Below are 22,067 nucleotides of genomic sequence, written 5' to 3' on the forward strand. Positions count from 1 at the left end.
CTATTAACATTTCCAGTGTGCAATACTGTACTTGAAGCATACTTTATATCAAATTGTTATAAGAATTAGTTCCACCATACGCATTTGTAAAGTTGTCAAATTAATACTTCAATACATAAAAGATACTGTTGGTTAATTGCCACTTGTGTAATGCAACACTAAGGGGGTCGGTAATTAAAACGCTGTATACACTCTTACCCTTACAGAACAAATACAAACTGGAATTAATTGATACCTCCCGCTATTTTTATTTGTCAAATTACAGATTTTTTTTTGTAATACAGACTAGTGCTCCTCACACACGCAAGCTCGGTCTTTCACTGCCAACAGTCATAGCAGACTGAACAAGCTCCACAAATCAGAGCAGTGTAAGATTGTAATTACCGACATTAGTGACATCACATCACTTTCAAGGACATCAAAATTTACAAGTTATTGAAAACATCTGAACAGAATAGTGCATTACACTAAAAACCAAAGGAAAACTCCATGCTTTCTGAACACAAAGAGGAAGAGCAAAATAGGCATATTGGAAGGTGCTGTATGGACATAATGGTCTACTGATTGAGTACATGGTAAAGAAAACTTACATTACAAATACAGAAATCCTTTTCAAAATTCATAATTGAGATTTGGTCAGAACCACGAGCATTTAACCGCTGATTCCCATGTTAAATTAATATTTGTTACATTTATTGGATGGTTTGTGTACTATATGAGTAGTTCTTTAGGAAGATGTTTCACAAAAAGACACCTAATCTATTTTTTTTAAATCTTTTCTCTCCAGAATATTATACAAGATTGCAGAGTCTGAAAATGAAGGAATCGCCCAGAAAAAGTTGGGTCAAAATAACTGGTACATGCGTCCGCCACCGGAATTAGAAGGGAAGAGCAAAAGGTTCATATTAAAAAGTGATTTAAGACTTAAAATTTTTTATATGGAAAGTGTTGCGAATTTCCTCCCATCTGATTGGAGTGGTGCGAAGAATCAATGCGACCTACAGCCGCTCTTGCGGTAAGTGCGAGTGGTAAAGGGGATTCCGGTCGGGATTCTGTGAAGAGACCTGCCAGTTGCCAGTTTAATTACTGCAGCACTGGCTCCGACTCTGCGGACTGGTCTCCTGGAGGTCCACGCCCCTGGTTCGGCCTGAGGTTCCACCTGCATTCTGAGGTTCATTCTTCGGCAGCTTTTTAGCTGTAAAGCGTTTTAAAGACAGACAGTCATTATTGCAGAACTCTATATTTAGTCACAAAAATAGATTGTGCACAACAATTTAAGAAATACAAATTTTTAGATGAACTTTGTTAGTTATTGCCAGTTACTGGCAAGCTGGAATGCTAGCTCAGGGAGGAATCAAAGGCCAACAGAGTGATCTCAGACTTTCAGAACATAAGGTAGACTCATGGCTCTAGGATTTTTGTTATTGTCCTCGAATGTATGAAAGCCTCACTGGCCCTCTATAAAGTTAGACCAGTATAGGAGGTACTTAGAACTTCCAATATTCTTAATGTCTCCCCACGACATTAGTTGCAATAATCCCTTTATCGTAAAATGTCCCTTGCCCACTTTTTAAACAATGACGCCCTGTAGTCAACTGTGGACAGTGTTGATTATAAACAGCAGGAAACATCAGAAGCTTGGCTGAGGGGACAGGAGTAAGGTGGAAAATGTGAAGATTCAACTAAAGGTCAAAGATGTCATGGTGTAGATGCAGCAAAAGATTTACTCCGATCCCTTAAAAAGGAAACACTATTCGCTCATGGAATAGATCAAAAACACAAACTTAGTTTTACATTCTGAAAAACATGCCAAATCGTTTCCTTGGCATTATGAAGACTTGCCAATTTTACATGCTTGTGGAGGGTATTATGTCCTAGCAAAGGATGCAGTTTGAGGAAGAGCCTCAGCTGGTCTATTCACAAAAAATCTTTGAGGTGAATTATTTTGATTGAATGTTCATTGTCTGATCGCACCAGCTGAGGAAGAGTCAGAAATTATGGGCGGTTTTAAAACAGAGTAACAGAGGCCAAGTGGAATGAACATTGCTTGGATTAAAGATTTGGGTTCTGAAGGCCATGTTCAGAAAATCCTACTTGTAGGGAGCATTCATTCTGCACGCTTGAATAGGTGGGAATTCTATTCACTTGATAATTCTGGACAAAAAAACATCCAAAATGAACAAAACAATAACCCTTAAATTTCAAATTAACCCAATACCTAATTGGTTTTTAAGTACATCATGGTTATTTCAATTCATCACTCTGCCTATACCAGGTTACTACTCTGCAACCAAACTACATTCTTGGCAGAGGAAGAGGTAAAAAAAAAAAGAACAGCAAGTGGGTTGGAGAAGCAGCAAGTGTCAGCATTAATCAAAAGATAGAGGACACCAACAACAGATATTGGCAAGGCAATAGCAGAGAGAGACTGGAGTCAAGAGCAAATGACTAAGTTCAATTCCAGTGGCTTTGTTGGAAACCAAAATGACACTAAGATAGACTGACAACTATATGTTTACGGATAATTTTAACAGCATGAAGGCCAGGATGAGGCACAGTTCGACCCAGCCCAGGGTCACTCAGCGAGTGAGGAGCAGGTTGCGGACTGACTCTCCTGGGCCACACTTGCAGGCTAAACCAAGGCCCCAGGTCTGCAGCTAGACCCAGGCTCTTGAATGGAAGCATTGACAAAAGGGATGGACAGTGGCAGCACCTGGAGGAATGTCAAATGGGGAACAGGAGGTATGGAACCCACACATCCCCAGGCTCAGACAGTGGTAATGACCCATAACGGAGACCCCAGAGCCTGTTTGAGAGACTCTGGTTGATGTCACGCAGCGACTGGAGGAAGTGCATAGGAAGAACAAGAGATAAAGATGAACTTTGTTGCAGTAAGATCTTGCATTACAGTCAGTGTTTTGAGATGGTGCTAGTATGATGAATGAAAAAGCCATTTAATTTTTATTTAACAACAAATCTAAAATCTATTTGCATAGAAATAATTCAAAACACTTGCAGAAACAAATGAAACAAAGCACATCTCTAAAACCCATTATTTCGTGACCACAAAAAGATACCAAAGTACTTACACAGTCAAGGGAGTACTTTTGAAGTGCAGTTACTGCTATAGACGAGGGAAGGATACAAGAGGGTCAAAGGAAATCATCCAGCCCCTCAAGCATGCCCCACCCTTGACAGTCATGAGCCCTCATCGCCACAATATTTCAAAAATCTCTCTCAGACTTTGGTGATGGAGCCTCCAGAGCTTGAGATAGAAAATTCCACATTGACTATGCACTGGGAGGAGAAATTCATTTTAAACTGAGTTGCAAGAATGTCTCCTAGTCAGTGATCCCCAAGTAGAAATATTTTCCCAACATCAACCCTGTCAAGCACCCTCAGGACTTTGTTTCAACAAAATCACTAAATTCTAATAAAGGTTGTTTAGCCATCAATCGCAGGAATCCGCCCAATCAATTTCTTTTGGAATGCTTCCAAAGTCAGTATATCCTTTTGTAAATACTAGAACCTCAAACTGTATAGAGTAACTCAAGGCATGATCTTATCAACACTCCTGTACAGTTGTAACAAGACTTCCCTGTTTATAAAATCCACCCTCCTTGCAACAGGTCAAAAAAAGCAGTCATTTACAGAGTGGCTCCCACAAACAACACTATGATGTAAAGCAGGTAATCTGGATTTGAGGGAGGTTCAAAGATAAATATCCACCACTGGAGATAACAGCTTAAAAATAACTCCAGGAAATGTTTACCTCAAAAACAAAAAGGGTACACGGGCTTCTTGGTTTACAGCCTCACCTGAAAGATAGCTGTTCAGTCAACAGAGCAGTGACTTCGTACTGTAGGGGAACGGATTTTGCTCTGCTCTGAGCTCAATTCTCAAGAACAGAGTCCATTTCTGCCTCAAAGGAAAGAGTACTACCAACTAAACCATGCCTAACAAAACTGGAAAGAATGCCTACAATTCATTCTCAAATGACAAGCAATTTGTATTTTTCAAATTTAGCATTTCATTGGCTAAAGCACTTATTAGATAAAACTATAGATTCTAAAATCAGCAAGAGAATTAAAAACCCATCACTTCCAGATTGGGAGAGAACATAAGCTTTGTGCATCTTAAATCTTTAATCACAAGCAAAAAATGTCAGCACACTAAGATAAAATCACTTGGTTTCACAGTTCACCCGATTGTAGTCAGGGCCTCTCTGGAACAGATTTTAATGGTTTAACATAAATGTATGATTTGGCCATTAAATATTTAATATCTACACTTAGAGAGGTGATTCAGTAGTTCTACAAAAGGATAGTAACAGTTCTGTTAACAGGCTGATGCAACTTCAGAGGGGAAGAAACTTTTGCAGGGTGTCCACCTGTGGAATGTTCTCCAGATGACCCCACTTCAAATACCTTGTGGCATTTACCACCTCTACCAATTTGACTGTCTAAGATGGTTTGCTACCACTATTCCTCTTATCTTTTGCCTATTTAGGAATGGTGATGTATCCTCTATCACCAGAGTATCAACAGAAGAGACATGCTTTAGATGACAAGGTTTATTGCATGATAGTAATTTTGCCTAATGGTGTTATTGGCTATGACTTTAGGGAAATGGTACAGAGACATCTGCCCCCTCTGAAGGCTACAGCAGAAATTCTGATCTCCAAACAGTCAGACAGGGACAGAATGGGTGAAGCCAATCCAAAGTGAACATTAACCCCATAAGACTCATTAGCATAGAGAACATCCTCCAGCCTTCACTACCAGTACCCAAATCCATCATATATCTACGTACATAATTGTGTTTACCAGTTCAGAGGGCAGTTAAGAGTCAACTATGCTACTGGAGCCACAAAGGCCAGACTAGAATGGCAAATTTTCTTTCTTCAAGGACATGTGAGCCAGATGGGTTTGCATGACAATCGCTGATAATTTCATGGTCACTATTAGAGACCAGCTTTACATTTCAAATCAAATTCAATTAAATTCCACCAACTGCCATGTAGGATCTGAAGTCATGGCCAGAACATCTGCCAGGACCTGGGGCTTACTAAATGGCAAGGTCACTGGACAGATGTGTCTTGGGTTGCTTTCCATACATCACAATGTACAACTGCAGATTTCACAATGAGTTACAGCATTTTCAATCCCTTTGGAAATTTCTGGTTATCATACTGTTGACTTAGTCCTGCCTGTACACCCAATGTCAAGTGTCCTCTGTGCATCCTTTCCTATACAGCTTTCTAACAGGAAGCTGAAGTAACCAGCCTCCTGTTTATATAGTAGTCAATTGCACAAGATCCTAAATACTGTTGGTGCTCAAGGTGCACCTTCTTAGTCAACTTGGACATTCTTCCTGGCCAGTGTTCAACAAGACTGGCAATTAGTCGCCAGATCCTGTCACTTGTTCTTATCAAATTTAGTTCAGCAACTCCTGACTTGCAGGCCTAGTTTGTCAGACCTTTACAACAATTTAAGCCTTTCTACATAATCACAATAGATTCTCTTTGGATGTGTCTTAGTTTAAGAGGCTCAATGAAATCCGCTGGTTGGTCAATCACGGCTCACTGATGGGCCAGCGTGCTGGCAATTGTCTGCTTTATATCAGTGGTTCTCTTGAAACATGTGGAATCTCTTGCCCAGAGGTAGAGGCCCAAATAAGCCAACTGGTACAAATGGTGTTAGTGACATATGAATTTCCAACTATCTTAGACTCCCTTGAGCAAGAATGTAACTTGCAGCATTCTTATGTTTAGATTTAGATTACTTAGTGTGGAAACAGGCCTTTCGGCCCAACAAGTCCACACCGACCCTCCGAAGCGCAACCCACCCATTCCCCTACATTTACCCCTTTACCTAACACTATGGGCAATTTAGCATGGCCAATTCACCTGACCTGCACATCTTTGGACTGTGGGAGGAAACCGGAGCACCCGGAGGAAACCCACGCAGACACGGGGAGAACGTGCAAACTCCACACAGTCAGTCGCCTGAGTCGGGAATTGAACCCGGGTCTCTGGCGCTGTGAGGCAGCAGTGCTAACCACTGTGCCACCGTGCCGCCCACATGTGTTATTGTGCATGCCTTTAGTCTGAGTAAGCTACAGCTTTGCTTCACTAGCACTAAAACTGCTTTGATTAGAGAAGGGACCTTGGCACTGAAAGCTAAAATTCAATTGGATACCCATGAAAAAACAGGTGCTATGAGCCCTGGATCATCAGTTTTTCCTGTGCTATACTACTGCATGTGTAATCTTTGCTGTATCTGTGTGCTATCTCTCGAGTTTGATTGGGACAGTGCTCTTAAGAAGAGTCACCTCCATTAAATCCATTCTTGGGTTCTGTCTGGTCCCTCTGACAGAAGACTTGGAAGCAGTTTTTTAATTTCTCCTCAAAGTGCTGATTCTTACAACTATTTAAAATAATTTAATAGTTTTTAAATCTCATTAAGCTTGCATTCACTGTAGTTTTAAATTGACAATGAAAATGTTCTACAGGGTCCCCCAAATAATTTGAAACACTAAATTGTATCTAGCTGTTCTCTACTAGCTCACTGCTTTTTAAAGTCTGTTTCACGGTAATAGTCTTAGCATTGCTTTACATGGTTTCTCTTCATTTTACATTGTTTTCTTAAAAAAGCACTTCCTGAAAAGATGGCAATAAGTACAACTGAACTTGGTCTGGTTTAATTACAAGGGTCTGAGGCAGCTGGTAGAGATGATGTCAGCTCCGAAAGCGAGAAAAGACCACTCAGATTGCAAAAAGATAAGTAGAGTGTGCGGAGTTAATGTCAGTGGCCCCTTCAGAACCATTACCTCATAACACCATCCAAAGATCTACTTTTAAATGCAAGTTTGAAATGTATAAAGGACAAGTAAAACCAGTGTATATAACAGTCACACTTGCTATCTTGAATATTATATGTACAAAGTTGCATTTGTTGATTGATACAAAAGAGCTAAAATAAAAATTTGAAGCAAGCTGTTTCAGAGAAGACAGCATACATACAACTAATACAGAAATAAAAGGGATCAGAACGTATTTAAGACAGAACATCTGTTTGTGCTAGAATCAAAGAGCATGCACATACCTATGGCCATAAATATTTCATTCACATTCATTGCAGTCTTTGCTGATGTCTCCATGAACAGCAAGCTGTTGTCTTCTGCATATGCTTGCGCTTCCTGCAAAAAAAAAAGCCAGAATTTTAAACAACAGCACTCAAATGACCCACTCATCTAGATAAAGAGGGCTGCAAGAACAACATTTTATACTATTGGGAAAAAAGGAACTGAAGAGCACAAATGATTAGCAATCTTGTACAATTACTTACTTGAAATTCCACAGCTCTCTTATTTGCAAGGTCAGCCTTGTTACCAGCTAATGCAATCACTATGTTTGGACTAGCTTGTCTCTGCAGTTCTTTTACCCAGTTCTTGGCTCGTGCAAAGGTGTCCTTTAAATTTAAAACATTAGATTTACTATTGGAGAATTGCAGTTAAACAAATTCCAACCAAATGTCCAGCACATACCACTCACTAACTTGTGAGCAAGTGGTGTAGTACTGGCAGTCAGACTGGTCTTTAGTACAATATCTTAAAAACCCACAAACCACACCAGCTACCAACCCCTTCCTTTAGGGAGAGGTAAGCTATCGGCTAAGGTACTGGCTTTTATTGGTAGAGGAATAGAGTTCCGGAGTCCTGAGGTCATGTTGCAGTTGTATATGACTCTGGTGCGGCCGCATCTGGAGTATTGTGTGCAGTTTTGGTCACCATACTATAGGAAGGATGTGGAGGCACTGGAACGGGTGCAGAGGAGGTTTACCAGGATGTTGCCTGGTATGGTAGGAAGATCGTATGAGGAAAGGCTGAGGCACTTGGGGCTGTTTTCATTGGAGAAAAAGAAGGTTTAGGGGTGACTTGATAGAGGTGCAAAGATGATTAGGGGTTTAGATAGGGTTGACCATGAGAACCTTTTTCCACGTATGGAGTCAGCTATTACAAGGGGGCATAGCTTTAAATTAAGGGGTGGTAGGTATGGGAGAGATGTTAGGGGTAGGTTCTTTACTCAGCGAGTTGGTAGTTCATGGAATGCCCTGCCAGTAGCAGTGGTAGACTCTCCTTCATTATGGGCATTTAAGCAGGCATTGGATAGGCACATGGAGGATAGTGGGCTAGTGTAGGTTAGGTGGGCTTGGATCGGCGCAACATCGAGGGCCGAAGGGCATGTACTGCGCTGTATTCTTCAATGTTCTATGTCTCCTTAATTACTCATTACATGAAGTTTTGGTGGACAAAGTTGGTTGAATAATTGACTAATTGGACAAAAATGAACTTTTTTAAAGCATTCTATTTGCTAAAGATACAGTCTCAAAAGAAAATAAATGAATAAATTATCAAATGGATCTGGTATCATTTCAAGCTTAGGTGCTGACATTAAGAGGAAATTGTACAAAGTAAAACGGTCCTGGACACTCACTTTGTTCAGTAAAGCAAGGGGGGGTAGGACGTCATCACAATCGGATCAATAAAAAAAAGTGTGATGAGACACCTTAAAAACATCAACTTACACATTGCCAAGTGCTTTAGTCACAACTAGAAAGTGCTTAGACAGTAGGAACCAAGCACAAATGCTAATACTCAAGTACCAAAAACTTATTCTAGATTCGGCATGTCAATTTATAACAGTGAAATAAATTTTTAAAAAGTTTAGAATAGGTTCAGAATGAAGGAAACCATTATTGCCGGTCTACAGATCTAGTTTGTGAACACAGTCCCGGACCTGCTTATTTTGACTAGCAAGACAGGCATGTAATGTAGGTTTTAAAACCAGATTTGCAGGAAGTATTAATACAGTTGATGGCAATCCCATCTGTGCTTAGGGACTTTTAGTGAGTTGAGAAACTGGTTAATTGAATTAGAGACAGACAAGTTAATTGCATGGGTGTACATCAAACTGAACATTTGTTCAATGTTTAGTGCATAGAACAGAACCAGAACATTTTAGGAAATAAAAATGAATTAGACAAGTCAGTTACAAGATCTCATTAAGATTCCACAATGGTTGAATTAATAACTCAGTACTCATTCATCACCCATGTGCAATTTGTCTATCAAGTTAGATGTGAAGCATTGCAGAGACAGACATAACACCAATTGGTTGTGTGTACAGGTACAGACCAGGTGGTCCAGCGGTCCTTTTGTTGATCATTCTCATTATATGATAGATAAGGAGCAAACAGAAGCCTTCAAACTATACTAAAATGAACAGACAGCCCTAAAATAGGCATTTGGCATCAGATACCTGAAGTTGAACATTAAGATTCAGTATACATAATGGGAGTCAGAAAGAAACAGGCAGTTCAGTGGTAGTGGTATAGGAAACTAAATAGGCAGCAATAGGTGTTTACTTACTGTGTTGGTTATGTCGTAGACCACAATAGCAGCTTGTGCTCCTCTGTAGTACATTGGTGCCAAGCTATGATATCTCTCTTGCCCAGCAGTGTCCCAGATCTCAAATTTAACTGTTGTGTCATCCAAACAGACTGTCTGTGTTAGAAAGGCAGCTGAAAACAGAATTGGAAACATTGGAATTTCAGGCAACAAAAGGAAAGTTTAAAAATAGTCTTTCCATCTCTGGTCATAACTAATTAAAATAAAGGTCAAAATCTGGTGCTGAGCAGGGTAAATTTTTTGGTAAACCCATTTTAAAAAACAAACCAACCAATCCTTGTACATTCTTGGCTCATTAATTGAGCATCAGACCAAATCTCCTGGTAGATCCCCAAATGCTTGCACACAATTTTATCCAAATCATCCAATGCTCTTGAATTCCTTCATTGAACCTGTCACCACCTCACTTCCAGGCAGTGCATTCCAAGCTGAAAATGTGTTGCTGGAAAAGCGCAGGTCAGGCAGCATTCAAGGAGCAGGAGAATCGATGTTTCGGGCATGAGCCCTTCTTCAGGAATTCATGTCCGAAACATTGATTCTCCTGCTCCTTGGATGCTGCCTGACCTGCTGCGCTTTTCCAGCAACACATTTTCAGCTTTGATCTCCAGCAGCTGCAGTCCTCACTTTCTCCTAGTGCATTCCAAGTCCTAACTAGCTGAAGGTTTTTCCTCACTTCACCATTGCAGGTCACTTTAAATCCATACAATCTTGCTCCTGTTTGGTTCCCAAGTGGGAATAGTTTCTTCCTATCTACCCTACTCAGCCCACTCAGATTTTGAAATCCTCTAACAGACTTAGCTATTTTGGGGAAAATAGTCCAACTTGGTCAATCTGTCCTCAAATTGTTCTTCTCATGCCTGGAGCCATCTTGTAAATTGTTTCTGTACTCAAATGCTTTCCACAGCCTTCCAATCAGTTACTCAAAACTGTGCGCTGTACTCCAACTGAGGTTTCCAACAAGCACCTTTTACAAGTTTTGCATCACCTCTCTGAAGCTCAAATCCTCCAACATGACATCCCAACTCCTGTACTCCTGCAGTCAAAATTAATAACAGAGGATACTATATGGCTTACTTCTCTTTACCTTTCCTGCCATTTTGAAAGGTCCAGACCCTTTAGAATTTTACCCTCTACAATACTACCTTTCTAAGTTCTTTCTGCAAAACGAATCCCTTTCCTCTTCTTTGCATTAACTTGTCACTTGTGCTCACTGCACCAATCGGACTTTGAGTTCTCCGTTGTAGTTCTCAGTTTAGTTCTTCCGCGTGTTGTCATCTGCACAAGCCTCCTACTGCATCATAACACAAGATTTTACAGAATTAAATCCAATGACCTGAGCCTCAGCATGCTTTAAGAGCACATGCTGCTTTAAAGTTAGTGACACTTAGGATCTGAAGAAATAATCTAGCTGAAAATAGTCCATATGAAAGCATCCCAACTCATACGTGTTTAGGGTGTGCACAGCATGCAGAGAAATAAAGCAGCAAGAATTGTGAATTATGATTAACTCAATCTTCACCAAAAGGGAGGCAAAAACAAACAAACTAGAATCCTGGCAACTTTACAGGAAAAGCTAAAGCGCAAAGTTGGCAATTAAAAAGGAAATAAGACAGTTAATGCATGTTTTGTTGAGCTAGTGACTAACAGTTACCACGATACATACTCAGTCATTAAATTATGGATCCAAGCTCTACTCTTACTTCGTAAGAGTTTTGCACCTTCATCAAGATTAGAGCGGTGCTGGAAAAGCACAGGTCAGGCAGCATCCAAGGAGCAGGAAAAAAAAGACGTTTCGGGCAAAAGCCTTTCATCAGGAAACTTTTTGCACCTTCTCTAGTAGGTACATCCACATGCTAAATCATAAAATTTTCTTGTACACCCAAATTCCTCTCCTTCTAAACTCTATGGCAGCCCCAGTCTTTGTTTGGAAAGTTAAAAATCCCCTACCATAACCATCCTATTATTCTTCAAGAACTGAAATCTCCTTATAAATTTGTTTCTCAATTTCTCTCTGACTACTGGGGGGGTCTTAATAAAATTCCAACAAGGTGATCACCCCTTCTTTATTTCTCAGTTCTGCCCAAATAACTTCCTTGGATGTATTCCCAGGAATATCCACCTGGAGTACAGCTGTAATGCTGTCATTGATATAAATAATTTGGATGTGAGCTTAAGAGGTCTAATTAGTAAGTTGCAGATAACACCAAAATTGGAGGTGTAGTGGACAGTGAAGGAGGTTACCTCTGATTACAATGGGATCTTGATTAGATGAGCCAACGGGCTGAGAAGTGGCAGATAGAGTTTAATTTAGATAAATGCAAGGTGCTGCATTTTGGGAAAGCAAATTTTAGCAGGACTTATATACTTAATGGTAAGGTCCAAGAGAGCATTGCTGATCAAAGACATTCAAGTGCAGGTTCATACCACCCTGAAAGTAGAGTCACAGGTAGATAGGATAGTGATATGCTCTCGTTTATTGGTCAGAGTACTGAATATAGGGGTTGGGAGGTCATGTTGCAGCTGTACAGGATATTGATTAGGCCACTTTCGGAATATTGCGTGCAATTCTGGTCTCCTTCCTACCAAAATGATGTTGTGAAACTTGAAAGGGTTCAGAAAAGATTTACAAGGATGTTGCCAGGGTTACAGGTTTTGAGCTATAAGGAGAGGCTGAATAGGCTGGGGCTGTTCTCCCTGGAGCAGAGGTTGAGGAGTCACCTCAGGTTTACAAAATCATGAGGGGCATGGATAGGGCAAACAGGCAAAGTCTTTTGCCTGGGGTTGGGGAGTCCAGAACTAGAGGGCATAGGTTTAGGGAAAGAAATAAAAGACAATAAACAATAGGTGCAGGAGTAGGCCATTCTGCCCTTCGAGACTGCACCACCATTCAATATGATCATGGCTGATCATCCTTAATCAGTATCCTGTTCCTGCCTTATCTCCATAATCCTTGATACCACTATCCTTGAGAGCTCTATCCAACTCTTTCTTAAATGAATCCAGAGACTGGGCCACCACTGCCCTCTGGGACAGTGCATTCCACACAGCCACCACTCTCTGGGTGAAGAAGTTTCTCCTCATCTATCCTAAATGGTCTACCCTGTATTTTTAAGCTGTCCTCTGGTTCGGGACTCAGCCATCAGCGGAAACATGTTGCCTGCCTCGAGAGTGTCCAATCCTTTAATAATCTATATGTCTCAATCAGATCCCCTCTGTCTTCTAAACTCAAAGGTATACATGTCCAGTCGCTCAGCGTAAGGTAGGCCCGCCATTGCAGGAATTGACCGTGAACCTACGCTGCACTCCCTCAATAGCCAGAATGTCTTTCCTCAAATTTGGAGACCAGAACTGCACACAGTACTCCAGGTGTGGTCTCACCAGGGCCCTGTACAGCTGCAGAAGAACCTCTTTGCTTCTATACTCAATCCCTCTTGTTAGAAGGCTAATGGCATGCTGGCCTTCATCACTGCCTGCTGTACCTGCATTGACTGGTGTACAAGAACACCGAGATCTCTCTACTGCCCCTTTACCTAAATTGATTCTGTTTAGGCAGTAATCTGCCTTCCTGTTCTTGCCAAAGTGGATAACCATACATTTATCCACATTAAACTGCATCTGACCACTCACCTAACTTGTCCAGGTCACGCTGTAATCTAACATTCTCAACACATTTCACCCTTCCATCCAGCTTACTATCAGCAAATTTGCTAATGTTATTGCTAATACCATCTTCTATATCATTAACATATATTGCAAAAAGCTGTGGTACCCCACTGGTCACTACTTGCCATTCCGAAATGGAGCAGTTTATCACTGTTTCCTATCAACCAAACAACTTTCAGTCCAAGTTAGTACTTTGCCCCCAATACCATGCACCCTAATTTTGCTCACTAACCTTCTATGTGGGACTTTATCAAAAGCTTTCTGAAAGTCCAGGTACACTACATCTACTGGATCTCCCTCATCCATCTTCAGAATTACATCCTCAAAAAATTCCAGGAGATTAGTCAAGCATGATTTCCCCTTCATAAATCCATACTGACTCTGACCTATCCTATTACTACAATCCGGATGTGTCGTAATTTCATCCTTTATAATAGACTCCAGCATCTTTCCCACCACTGCAGTCAGACTAACTGGTCTATAATTGCCTGCTTTATCTCTCCCACCTTAAAAAGTGGTACAACATTAGCCACCCTCCAATCCGCAGGAACTGATCCCGAATCTATCGAACTCTGGAAAATAATCACCAATGCATCCACGACTTCGAGCCACCTCCTTCAGTACCCTGGGATGTAGACCATCAGGCCCCGGGGACTTATCAACCTTCAGACCCAACAGTCTCTCCAACACCAATTCCTGGCAAATATAAATTCCCTTCAGTTCAGGCCCTTCAGCCACTTACCTCAGGGAGATTGCTTGCGTCTTCCCCAGTGAACACAGATCTGAAGTACCAATTCAATTCTTCTGCCATTCTTCTCCGTAATATATACCCCTGCTTCTGTCTTCAAGGGCCCAATTTTAGTCCTAACCATTTTTTTGCCTTTCACATAACTAAAAAAACTTTTACTACCCTCCTTTATATTATTGGCCAGTTTACCTTCATACCTCATTTTTCTGTGTATTTCCTTCTTAGTAATCCTCTGTTGCTCTTTAAAAGCTTCCCAGTCCTCCATTTTCCCACTTATCTTTGCTATGTTATACTTTTTCTCTTTTAACTTTGTTTCTTAACTTCCCTTGTCAGTCATGGCCACCCATGCCACCTCCTAGGATCTTTCTTGCTTTTTGGAATGAACTGATCCTGCATCTTCTGCATTATACACAGAAATATCTGCTATTGTTCCTCCAGTCATCCCTGCTAAGGTATTGCACAATTGAACTTTGGCCAGCTCCTCCCTCACAGCTCCATAGTTCCCTTTATTCAACAGAAATATTGTCACTTCCGATTGTACCCTCTCCCTCTCAAATTGCAGATCGAAGCTTATTGTATTATGGTCACTACTTCCCAAAGGCTCCTTCACTTCGAGGTCTCTGACCAATTCTGGTTCGTTGCACAATACCAGATCCAGAATTGCCTTCTCCCTGGTCGGCTCCAGCACCAGCTGTTCTAAGAATCCATCTCTGAGGCACTCCACAGTCTCTTTCTTGAGGTCCAATACCATCCTGATCCTTCCAGTCTACCTGCATGTTGAAATTCCCCATAACAACTGGAGTAACATCTTTGCGACAGGCCAATTTCAGCTCCTGATTCAACTTACATCCGACATCCAAACTACTGTTTGGGGGCCTGTAGATAACTCCCTGGAAGGTCTTTTTACCCTTAGTATTTCTCAGCTCTATCCACACCGACTCTACATCCCTTGATTCTAGGTCCCCCCGTGCAAGGGACTGAACATCATCCTTTACCAACATGGCTACCCCACCCCCTCTGCCCGTCAGTCTGTCCTTACGATAGCACGTGTAGCCTTGAATATTCATTTCCCAGGCCCTGTCCACTTGAAGCCACGTCTCAGTTATCCCCACAATATCATATTTGCCAATTTCCAAAAGAGCCTTAAGCTCATCCATCTTATTTCTAAAGCTTTGTGCATTCATGTATAGTATTTTTAATTTATTACTGCCCTCACCCTTCCCATCAACTCCTATTTCACTCAACCTTACAGCATGATCCCTTTGAGTTTTCTGCCTCATTGATACAGTTGTCTTTCTTGTTCTAACTTTCCCTTCAATTTCCTTCTTAAACATCTAGTTTGTCCCCTCCCCCCTGCTACTTAGTTTAAACATAGCTGTGTTGCAGTAGCAAACCTGCCTGCCAGAATGCTGGTCCCTAACCTATTAAGGTGCAAACAGTCTCTCGTAGAATTTATGCTTACCACAAAACATACCAGAGTGATCCAAGAATTTAAATCCTTGTTTCCTGCACCAGTTCCCCAGCCACACGTTCAAGTCCATTATCTCCCTGTTTCTGGCTTCACCAGCCAGAGGAACTGGAAGCAAACCAGAGATAACCACCTTGGACGTCCTGCTTTTCAGCCTTCTTCCTAGTTCTCCGAAGTCCAGCTATAGTATGTTCCTCCTCTTCTTCCAGACATCATTTGTGCCGACATGTACCACCACCTCTGGCTCTTCACCTTCATCCTTGAGGATTTCCTGCACTCTGATGTCTTTAACCCTGGCACGAGGAAGGCAACACACCATCCTCAAGTCCTGTCTGCTGCCACAAAAACCCCGGTCGGTTCCTCTCACTATCGAGTCCTCTATTACCACGGCTCGGTGCGATGTCCGACTCTTCCGCATTGCCTCTGCACCGACTTTTGTTTGACAGACCTGGCCGCCTCGCGTACTGGCAGTGTCATCGGTCTCTGCTGTTTCCGAAAGATTCAACTTGTTCCTGACAGGTACTTCCCCTGGGGTCTCTTGCACTTGTCTCCTCTCTGCCTTCCTCATCATCTGCTCTCTTTTGGTACGATTGGTGTAATAACCTCGCTGAAGGTCTTGTCCAGAAAGATCGTTCTCTCGGATGAGCCTAAGGTCCTCGAGTTCTTTCATCTGTGCTGCAATATGCTCTGTCATAAGGGGCAACTTTTTCATGCAGAGGGTGGTGCATGTATGGAATGAGCTGCCAGAGGAAGTGAAGGCTAGTACAATTGCAACATTTAAAAGGCATCTGGATGGGTATATGAATAGGAAGGGTTTGGAGGGATATGGTCTGGGTGGGAAGAGATTGGGTTGGGATATCTGGTCGGTATGGACAAGTTGGACCAAAGAGTCCATCTCTATGACTGACTTTTGGACTTCAGACCATAACCTAGCCTTTTGTACTGAGGTCAGGCAGGTGCTATATTTCAAACAAAATATCACAGTCCAATCGAGTGTAACAGATCCTACCCATCTGTCCAATGCAGTGTTCGCTGAAGTCCTTGCTGCCCCTTCAAGAACGGATACCCAATAAACAAACAGTCCAACAGTTCTCAACAACAAACCCAAACAAGCAGACACAATGTACCCAGAAACTTTAGCCACATTACCCTACAAAAAAAACCCATCTCTGAAATGACTTTCAGACTACTCAGACCCCTTGGCATCATGGTAGCCCACAAACCTGCCAACAGACTAAAAACAGCAATTAATGAACCTAAAGGGTCTAATAGAAACAACCAGCAAAACAAGTGCCATTTACAAAATACCATGCAAGACTATAACACACACTACATTGGACAGATGGGCAAGAAACTAGCCACCAGGATACATGAACACCAACTAGAGACCAAAACACATGATCCACTATCATTAGTACCCTAACATACAGACGAAGGACACCACTTTCACTGGGACAGCACCTCCATCCTAGGAAGAGGTAAACAGAGACATGCACGAGAATTCTTAGAGGCCTGACATTCTAACCAGAACTCCATCAATAAACACATTGATTTGGACCCCATCCCCTGAGAAAAAGAACTGGAAGTGATATCACCCATCCGAAGAAACCGAGACAAATAGGAAATGAGACATAACACCAGTGCTTTCACAGGAGGCTCATTTCTGAGGTTACCTAGTATGGTAACAAAACTTCTGAAAACAAACCTTCCAGCTCAGCGAGCAAACTTACATCCAAAAGATCTTTCTCTATAAATAATGGCACCAATGTGGAAGTTAAAATTAAAAAGTGAAATGAAAGTCTCCAGTTCTCTCAGACTCCACTTCAAACAAAATATGACTGTCCAATCAAGAATGTAAGAGATCACAATGTACCAAGTACAGAAATCCTTCTGGAATCCTGGGTAGCATTTGCTCTTCAAATTAATGCCAAAAACAAATTCTGTTCATTTATCTCTGATTTCACAAACTTGTCTACATTGGCCATACTTCAAAACATGTCCACTTGGCTGTGAAGTGCTTGGGGTGCCCAAAGAGTACAAAAGGCAAAGCATAATACAATCTTACCCCATTCCTTTTAAATGTCATTTGACGCCTACTTCAGAGTAATTCCTCCCAAAGTGACTGTACATTAATCTGAAATCAGCCCTCAAAAGAGCTATAATAAGTTTACACTCCTTGCTCAACAGTCTGCAGCCTCAGATGGTTGAAGACCCCATTCTCCAAGAGGCAATGTTTTCAGAGGGTGGTATGTGTATGGAATGAGTTGCCAGAGGAAGCAGTGGAGGCTGGTACAATTGCAACATTTAAGAGGCATTTGGATGGGTATATGAATAGGAAGGGTTTGGAGGGATATGGGCTGGGTGCTGGCAGGTGGGACTAGATTGGGTTGGGATATCTGGTCAGCATGGACAGGTTGGACCGAAGGGTCTGTTTCCATGCTGTACATCTCTATGATAACAACTATAACATCTTGCAGACCAGGACTAGTCTTGCATACCAACTGTAGCAAAGGTATCATTTAAAATGGCTTCTCTTCCTGCACCTACATGGTTTTTGGTGGGTATCCGCCAATCCCTTCCATTTCGCATACTGTTCCTCAGCATTTCCTATCTATGATAAGAGAACTGGGTATCAGCATCACCTTTCAACTGCTAACTGTAATCCAGTACTTTCAAAAGATTCATTCATGGATGACAGCACCACTGGCTAGGTCAACAATTATTGCCCAGAGAGAGCAGTTATGGGTAACCGCAAAGCTGTGGGTATGGAGTCACATGCAAGCCAGACCAAGTAAAGATGGCAGTTTCCTTCCCTAAAAAGGACATGACTGAATGAGATGGTTTTTTTTTAAATTAACAATGGATTCATGGTCATTAGAATCTTAATTTCAGAGATGATTGAATACAAATTCCACCATCTGCGTTGGCAGGATTCAAACCTGGGCTCCCAGGACATTACCTGAGTCTTTGGATTAACAATCCAGCAATAAAATCACTGGCCATCACCACTCCTCGTTTATCCAGTAGTGAATCAGATTTTCCCCTATTAAACTGAGAAAAATGCTGCCTTTGGTTTTTGCTCCACTCCAAGTTCCATCCACTCGTTACTGACTTCATCCATCACCCTAGCAACAGTAAGATTAAGCTTGTCTGTTTGCAACTTTGTCATAGTGGACCCCAAGGTGAGCTATCACATTGGTGCCTTCTCAAAAGGTCATCATTTTGTTGACATCACCTTAAATAGTTCATGAAAACTCTTATTGATGCTTCATTGTCTTAACGGTTCTTCCGTATTCCTGATCTCGCATACTGTACCCTACGTTAACTTGAAGTCAAATTGCTGCCGGTCTCTTAGGTAAACAAAAGTTGGTGTGAACTATGTTTAAAACTATATAAAAAATGATCCATCATGCAAAATCAAAATTTCATCCTAGTTTTCAAATTCCTTCATTGCTTGCCCCTCACCATTTCTAACCTCTCCAATGGTCTATGCTTCGCCTGTTATGATCTCAAGCATAGTATTCATTGTTTCACTGTTGGTCTGCCTTCTGTTGGGTGGTTCCCAAACTCTGGGATAATAGTTTTATATTTCAGTTCTTTACCTCACTTTCCTCAAACGAATTCTTAAAACCTGCATCAGAGACCAAACCTTTGGCCCTCTGATCTAATACCATTTATGGCTGGGTTGTCTTATTTAGTTCTAGAATACCCACGTGGATAAAACGGGGACATTTGCTTGTGTTATAGACAAGATTTAAGAGGTGTAGTATAAAATCTAATTTAAGCTGCCTATTACCTGGACGGTTTCTGCAGAAATTTCAAAAATCACTTTACAAATTCAAAACTGATGTTTACCAATCCAATTTTGCTCGATGCAAGAGACTACATAAACAGAATATAACATTAGAAAACTATTCTACCTAGCCATTACTCCAGATAGCCTTTAGGGCATGTTTCTTTCTGGTTCTCAGCTAAATCTACAGCGTCAAGTGCATATTTACAATTTACACAAAAACTGAAAATGTGTTGCTGGAAAAGCGCAGGTCAGGCAGCATCCGAGGAGAATTGACGTTTCGGGCATGAGCCCTTCTTCAGCCTTCTTCTCCTGCTCTTTGGATGCTGCCTGACCTGCTGTGCTTTTCCAGCACATTTTCAGCTCTGATCTCCAGCATCTGCAGTCCTCACTTTCTCCAAGAAGAATTTACACAAAAATACAAGTTTGCGTCCCTGTTATCTTTGGTTAAGTTTTGATTTAGAATTATGGGTAGTCTTCTTGTTCCAGCTAGAGATTGAGGTACTCCTGGAAAATTGAGGCTGTTTCACATTACAAATGCAAAAGAAAGCAACCAACAATTCCAATTTACAATCTTCCTCCATAGAAACAGTTGAACGAATTGAAGTTAATCTTGCACTTACACTTTATAGCCCTCAACCACAAAAAGGTCAAATTAAGCAGTTCTGATATCAAACAAAATCAGTCATACAGCACAGGGACAGACCTTTCAAGGCAACTCAACACTGACCAGACATCCCAATCTGACCTAGTCTTATTTACTAGCATGTGGCCCAAATCCTTCTAAACCCTCCCTATTCATGTTCCCATCCAGATGCCTTTTAAATGTTATTTGTACCAGCCTGCTCCATTTCCTCTGGCAGTTTGTTCCACACACCCCCCACCCTCTGCTTAAAAGTTACTCCTCCAGTCTCTTTTAATCTTTCTCCTTTCATCTTAAAGCTATGCCATTAAAGTAATCTAATCAAATCTAATCTAATCTATGCCATCTAATAATTTGGACTCCCCAGAGGATACTCTGGGGGAAAAGGCCTTGGCTATTCAATCTATACTATTCATGAGTTTATAAACCTCTATAAAGTCACCTCTGCCTTGGATCGTCCAGGGAGTAAAGTCCAGCCTATTCAGGCTCTCCTTATAACTCAAGCCCTCCAATCCCAGCAATATCCTAAGAAATCTTTTCTGCACCCTCAAGTTTAACAGCTTCCTTCCAGTAGAAAAGGTGACCAGAATTGTACACAATATTCTAAAAGTGGCTTCACCAATGTCCTGTACAGCCACATGACATCCCAACTCCTGTACTCAATGTTCTGACCAATGAAGGCAAGTGCGCAATATTCCCTGGGGCCCTACCATTAACTGCGTACGGCCTGCCCTGGTTTGCCTTACCAGAACACAACACAACACTTCACATTTATCCAAGTTAAACTCTCATCTGCCATTCAACTCATTGGGGAGAAAGTGAGGTCTGCAGATGCTGGAGATCAGAGATGGAAATGTGTTGCTGGAAAAGCGCAGCAGGTCAGGCAGCATCTAGGGAACAGGAGAATCGACGTTTCGGGCATTAGCCCTTCTTCAGGAATTCAATTCCTTGGCCCAACTGATCAAGATCCCATTGCACTTAGACAATCTGAACAATGCCACATCCACTTAACGTTTGCTAAAGTTCTGGAGTGGGTCTTGAACTCTCAACCTCAGGTGAGCATTGTCAACTAAACCATAGCTGACATTAAAAAGAGATTGAACAGGAAAAGGGTGAATTTAATGGCAAATGACTAAACTCTAGTTTATCCTTACTGGCTGATGGAGGCCTTTATAACATGATCATCCAAATTGCATTTGTTTCCTCAAGGTAAAGACTGCTTCATAAAGCAGAAAACACTAACAAATAAACAATTACTGTTTTACTTGGAGATGTGTTCTTGGCCCATAACATGAGAGGTGAAGAATTGGTGCAGGTCCTGTGCCTCCACAAGAAGAGCCCATGGGAGCAAGCAATTGAGTGCTGTGTATCATTGAACAGAGAACCAGAATGTTGAAGGAACAGTTTCTTCAGAAAGGAGGATGCTGGAAAAATTAGCTAGATTATGGTATGGTGCTGGAGGCAGACAACATCCCTCGAATTTGGAGAAGAGTAAAAAGGTACAAAGGTCAAGGGATACCTTAAGGTTCTAACTAGGATGATGAATCAGGTGAGCCCTATAACCACATGAGTGGATTTCTTGACGGAGGAGAAATAAGTTATAGAAAGTGGCATTAGCATGCATACAATAGAGGCAATTGCACTAAAGGCTAGAAAATGGGATAGAGATGCAATCAAAACAGTTGAAGTTAGTAAAATATTAGGAATTGCACCCTGGGTGACTCTGGAATTTGCACGTTCTCTCCATGTCTGCGTGTTTGTTCCAGGCACTCCTGTTTCCTCCCTCAGTCCAAAGGTATGCAGGTTAGGTGGTTTGGCAATACTACACTACCCCAGTCCAGTACATAGCATTTATAAAGGCATAAAATTGGGGTGATTGAATATTCCCCACTTGTCTGAAATTAAGTCAACTCCAAACACAGGAGCATTGAAATTAGGAGTGGGAGTAGGCAACTCAGCCCTTCGAGTACATTCTGCCATTTGACATGAAGGCTCATCTTATCCTGCTCAACTTTACTTTCTTGCCTGCTGCCCATAGCCCTTTTACCCTGCTTTTCAGAAATATATTCTCTAATCTCAAAGCTCAAGTTCACCGAAAACAAGTAGTTTTACACAATCAAGACAAAGCAGCCCACTTAAAATGGCATGTCTAGAATCATCTACTCACCCCACCATAGTATGCACTACTGTTAAGTGCAATCTACAAGATTCAATACAGAAATTAGGGACTCAGCTCCTTCCAAAACCACTGCCATCTAGGAGGACAAGGGCAGCAGACATA

General features: G+C 41.5%; 1 protein-coding gene across 1 annotated transcript in view; it reads right to left on the reverse strand.

Moving 5' to 3' along the window:
- Positions 1-232: 232 nt before the first annotated feature.
- Positions 233-22,067, reverse strand: part of LOC122539848 (ras-related protein Rab-5C) — a 47,138-nt gene continuing 25,303 nt past the window's right edge. Inside the window, exons 3-6 of the mRNA XM_043674962.2 lie at positions 9,433-9,584; positions 7,350-7,472; positions 7,107-7,200; positions 233-1,195 (exon numbers count right to left, since the gene is read on the reverse strand). Coding sequence (XP_043530897.1) covers positions 1,080-1,195; positions 7,107-7,200; positions 7,350-7,472; positions 9,433-9,584 — 485 coding nt within the window. The 3' untranslated portion in view covers positions 233-1,079. The remainder of the gene's footprint in view (positions 1,196-7,106; positions 7,201-7,349; positions 7,473-9,432; positions 9,585-22,067) is intronic.

The sequence above is a fragment of the Chiloscyllium plagiosum genome, unplaced genomic scaffold, assembly GCF_037043375.1.
Source record: "Chiloscyllium plagiosum isolate Xiang-an unplaced genomic scaffold, Cpla_swu_hap1 HiC_scaffold_32, whole genome shotgun sequence".
Taxonomy (NCBI): domain Eukaryota; kingdom Metazoa; phylum Chordata; class Chondrichthyes; order Orectolobiformes; family Hemiscylliidae; genus Chiloscyllium; species Chiloscyllium plagiosum.